The sequence below is a fragment of the Triticum dicoccoides genome, chromosome 1B, assembly GCF_002162155.2.
Source record: "Triticum dicoccoides isolate Atlit2015 ecotype Zavitan chromosome 1B, WEW_v2.0, whole genome shotgun sequence".
Taxonomy (NCBI): Eukaryota; Viridiplantae; Streptophyta; class Magnoliopsida; order Poales; family Poaceae; genus Triticum; species Triticum dicoccoides.
Window position 1 is genome coordinate 549,197,649 of NC_041381.1, and position 5,072 is coordinate 549,202,720.

Genomic DNA, 5,072 nt, shown 5'->3' on the forward strand with positions numbered 1-5,072 from the left:
GCGGGGGGCAGGGCGCCGGCGCCGGCGCGCGCGGGGCGTAGGACGAGGAGAGGGAGAGAGTGCGGGCGCGAGCGCTCGAGTGTGCCGCGCGCTGTAGCTGGCGCTCCAAATACACCGCGCGGATAAGTGTTTTTGACCGCGCGCCCAACCCGTTATCGCGCGCGCGCCGTTTTTGCGCGCCCGCTGTAGCGAGCCGCCGCATTGCGCTCACGCTAAAAAGGCCTATTTTGCGGCGCGGCGCTAGTTTAGCGCGGCTGTTGGAGATGCTCTTAGGCCTTGTTCGGTTGTAGCAGAATTAATCCTCTAGTGGATTTAATCCTCTAGAGGATTGGGTGATCCCTGCTTGACACCAAAACCACTTGGGGACCAAATCCCTGCCAGTATGCAATCCACGCCACTCTCATGCATTCGGTTAGTCCCCAAGGGCACTCTCATGCATTCGGTTAGTCCCCAAGGGCACTGGACCACAGGGACAACAGTATTGACATAGATGAAGTAGTACATATAGATAACAACAATTCTCATGCAGTAATGACACAGATGCAGATTGAAGTGACAATAACACTGACAGTTTAAAACACTTATTATCCCAACAACAACAACAATTCTAAGATTTGAACAGGGCACAAATACTAACAAAAATAATAGCAATTTGGAGCATACATAATATATAATATGTTGAATAGACCACAAGAGCTTAATTATCAGTTCCTCCCAAATTCTTCCACGCTACAGTCAGTCGTTTCAGAAATAGTGTTTAGTTTCTCTACAAATATTACATGGACAAAACCCAGCGAATAGATATGAAGCCTTCCACTGAAAAGCACACACAAATAGATCCAAGTCGCGGCACCTTCGCTCTTCTTCTGAAGCATTCTTATGTAGAACTCCTACTTTTTGAAACCATTCAAACCCAAAATTAGTTTGAGAGTGAAATACTTGGCAATTTTATTTCCAGGAATGGAAATAATGAGAAAAACACACATAAACAGTAGGTAAATCAATCTCTATCCTCTGATCTATGTTAAAAGCATCCCTTTTTATTTTCTAGGGACAAGGCATCATAGCAGTTTAGAAATAGACAATGACTACAACCACAAGAAAATCAGCCTAGACTAGCTACAACACAAGCACTTGTCAACCTGTGTCGATACATCAAGCAATCATTTGAAAAAAGGTTGTATTATTCAAGCAAAGTATTCCTATAACCAGTCAGTCTAATAGTTTGCAAAAGAACTTCATAAATATATTTAAAACAACTATCCATTTCAGCAGAAAATAATGTCTTTACAGTAGCAGCAGCAACAACAACGTGGACTAAATGGCTAGCAAGGAGTTTAGTAACATGGACTAATTGAAAAGAGGAGTACCTGAGTTATTCCATTTCAGCTCTCAGCCACATAAGAGCAGTCTCCGGTCTGGCACTCATGAAAATCTCTCGGTTCTCGGGGATCTTGAAGACTCGGAAAGCCTTGACTTCTTCTTCAAGTGTGATCTCCATTGTTTTCAGCAGATCAATGCAGTTTTTGATAGAGTACTCATCCACGACCCTTGGCTTATTCCTCTCATCCTCCACCTGCTTCGTCCTTATTTCTAAGTACTTCTCCATCATTGCAGCCACATCACCATTCGCCCCCCTCCTTCTCTTTGGTTCTTTCTCTTCTCCATTTCTTGAGGGTGCAGTAGCCAAATTTGGTTGAGTTTGCTGGGGCTCCACAGCAATGTTTTCTTGCACGTAAACCTCATCAACATCATCATCAATCTGCACCCTTTCTCCTCCAAGATTCTCACCATCAGCTGATGTTTCTCCTTTATTCTTGCTAGCTCCTCCAAGATTCTCGAGATGTGATTGGGTTGAGCAATGTGATGACTCGATAGAGGTGAAGTTATATGTCCCTTCTGCAGTTTGGCCTACAAGTTAAAGTGACAATCAAATATAAGATTTCAAACTAGAAGAGTAAACAAACATAAAACAATGACATGAGTATATGAATGAAGTTGATAACTAACCATCATGCAATTCTCCCAAAGCTTCAAAAAGAGGGAAGGCTTTTGTCTTGAACTTTCCAGCTTTAGGGTGTGACTACATAGTTGACAAGGAAACGATATTAGAGCATGCTACAAGTAATGAAACTTTTAGGGAATAACAATGACATTCTTACTATGATGATGTTTTTCCAAAGTGGTGGATCCACTAGAATCCTGCACTGCCGGTCGTCCCATGAAACACCGCTTTGCTTCCTTATCTCTTTGATCATCTTGTATTCTTTTTTCAACTCTTTTTCCTTTTCTTGGATTTTCTTCTTCTCGTACCTAGCATAAGGATTCTTTTGGTGGAATTTCTTCACTATCGTATTCCATGCTTCTGAGCTCCATCCATTTTGACCCTTATGTTCAGGTGTATCATGCTCACGAAGCAAGTCCACAAGATCTTTCTCAAGGCTTGCATTCCACTGTGCTCTATCTTCTGCATTTCCACATTGTATGTTAATGTACCTTTTTCTATCTTAACTATTTTGGTTTTAAGCAAATAAAGTCCCGACAAGAGAAATAAAGTCACGGCTAGTTTATTACCTTTGGGAGACCCTCTCCTCCTCTTTGTCACACTGCTTGTAGGAGGTGATGCTCTATCCCTTTCGACAGCTTTTTTGAGGAGTCTCAACCTTGGTGACCCTCGAGCAGTCATCATAGTGACTTCTGAACAATATTCATGACATGAACAATAGAAAAAAAACATAAACTTCTACACTATACTTATTACTACTACACTACAAATGACAAGTTATGCATGTCGATAATCAGCCCACATTTGATGAGCAATGGCATCTCTAAGGTTGTCGCCTTCATGGTTGATTTGATGATTTTGAGGAATATCACCGTCAGGAAGATCAACAAAATTCATGACAGGTATATTGTTTGGTTGGTTATCTAACCAACGCTCATCTCCTTTTTCAGATCGGATGATGTTATGTAAGATTGCCGCCGCTGCTGGTAGCTTGACTTGGTTCTCTATTCGATGATGCGTGCCCACTTTTAGGATTGGGAACCGCTTCTTCAAGATTCCTAATCCCTGTTCGATGTGATTTCGTAACACGGCATGACGGAGATTGAATAGCTCCCTGTGATTTTGGGGTCGACGGCGACCGCGTGCAAACTCCTTCAGATGGTACCGAACACCACGATACGGTGCCAAGAAGTAAGGTGTGTTGGCATAACCACCATCAACCAGATAAAACTTGCCCGGAGGTACATGAAATCCACTATTAAGTGCTGACCGGAGAACTTTAGCATCGGTAGCAGATCCCTCCCAGCCACAAGAAATGAAGGTGAAGTTCAGGTCGAAGTCGCACACGACCATAACATTATGGCTTAGGGTCCCTTTCCTATTTCTGAATGGTGCGGCTTTTTCTCCTGAAATTGTTATGGGAACATGTGTCCCATCAATTGCCCCAATGCAGTTCTGCAACGAAATACTATAACATGAAGAGTAAGTTATCGATGTGGATCAAAGTTGGCGAAGCAAAAACCTGAAAATAAGGAAAGAATCTCATGTCCGACTGAATCTTCGGATGCACTTGACTGGGATTTGGAGGCTTCAAAAAATGCTTGGAGAGAATAGGGATGATGTCAAAGAAATTCTTCATTTGCCAATGGAAAGTATCCCCGCTGTGACCAAACCGAACTTGAAGGTCTTCAAATGAAGAATTATGGGATAACATCCACAGAAATGATGCTAGTTTCTCTTCGACTTTAATTCTGGTATCTTTCACCAACTTCTCCCTTCGAAGATAATTAGCCAAAGATTTGAAGATACGCGGCTCCATCCTAAATGCTACCCGATAGTTTTTGACGTGCCCTTCGAGTAACTCCTTAACAAACATCTCGCCTGTTAGCGATGATGTATGACGCGGAATCCTCCGCTCCCTAAGAGCAACTCCATCGGTCTCTATCAAATGTAGTGCAGGGAAAACAAATAACATCATTTCGTCATCCTCCTCCTCCCTCTTCCTAACACGATCCCTCATTTCAGGATCCATTCCAAGTCTAAAGAAGAAAAATGTGGCTAGTTATTACTACTACACCAAATCAGTAAGAGTGCAAGTTCTACAAACAAACAGTTTACCAAAAAAACAACTGCAGTAAGAGCAAAAATTCTTCAACAACTACAATGTCTAGTAATGTAAGATATTAACATAGCTCTCAGCTTACCAAAAAAACAGTTTGTAACACAGATTTATCGACCAAGCAATAATAACCAACAGTACATGAATAAGGAGAAGATTAAAACAAGAGGATTAATCTACCTTGTCCTTCACGATGCTGCCCAATTCAGGGTCTTGCTGCAGCTGTGAGGCGGCGAAGCTAGCTTATATCTGGCATCATCAAAATATCTGGCATTGGAACATCATCTAACAAAAAGGACAACACTAGAAAAAAGGACAACTGCAATGTGTACCAATGAAGAACAGATGATGATCACACACCATGAAGAGAACAATTATATAATCTACCAATGATCATACCCGAAGTAATTATATAATCTACCAATGATCATACCCGAAGTATCTTTTGTTTGGACATAAAAAATCTTTGGAAGTATGTGCTCTGCTGCTAACAGAGATTAGGTTCACATACTACATTTTGGGACGAACATCATACTGTACTATCAGCAGCCAGCAACAAAAACAACATGCATTGTTGTTCCTCCAGATTAGATAGTCCTTCTTTATACCAAGAGATAGACTAACAATTATACTACTACTACAATAATTATGTCGAGAAAAATAAAACAAATCCAAATTACTAACACCAAATTGTACTGCTGACTCCAGTACAGAGTAACCTGCTGACTCCATTTACTAACACAAAATTGTACTGCTGACTCCAGTACAAATTACTAACAACGGGAAGACAGATCTTGACGACCACATTCGGGAAGACAAATTATGAAATAACAATTGATGCTAGTTCCTAGGAAACCCCAAGAAAAGTCTCGACCTTGACGACCACATTCCGGAAGACAGATCAATATTTGTCTAGGTTTTCACGGAGGGGGCAAATCAGTGCTGCTA

At 41.5% G+C, this 5,072-nt stretch overlaps 1 protein-coding gene and 1 long non-coding RNA gene across 2 annotated transcripts in view; both read right to left on the reverse strand.

The window, feature by feature from the left end:
- Positions 1-1,375: 1,375 nt before the first annotated feature.
- Positions 1,376-2,689, reverse strand: LOC119350586. Its single transcript, XM_037618341.1, has 4 exons — positions 2,575-2,689; positions 2,163-2,506; positions 2,011-2,083; positions 1,376-1,911 (listed from the first exon to the last, which is right to left on the reverse strand). Exons 1-4 carry the CDS (start codon positions 2,687-2,689, stop codon positions 1,376-1,378), a joined length of 1,068 nt encoding a protein of 355 aa, XP_037474238.1.
- A 1,166-nt stretch (positions 2,690-3,855) lies between these two features.
- Positions 3,856-5,072, reverse strand: part of LOC119348673 — a 1,595-nt gene continuing 378 nt past the window's right edge. Inside the window, exons 2-3 of the long non-coding RNA XR_005169071.1 lie at positions 4,305-4,373; positions 3,856-4,044 (exon numbers count right to left, since the gene is read on the reverse strand). This is a non-coding gene — a long non-coding RNA (uncharacterized LOC119348673). The remainder of the gene's footprint in view (positions 4,045-4,304; positions 4,374-5,072) is intronic.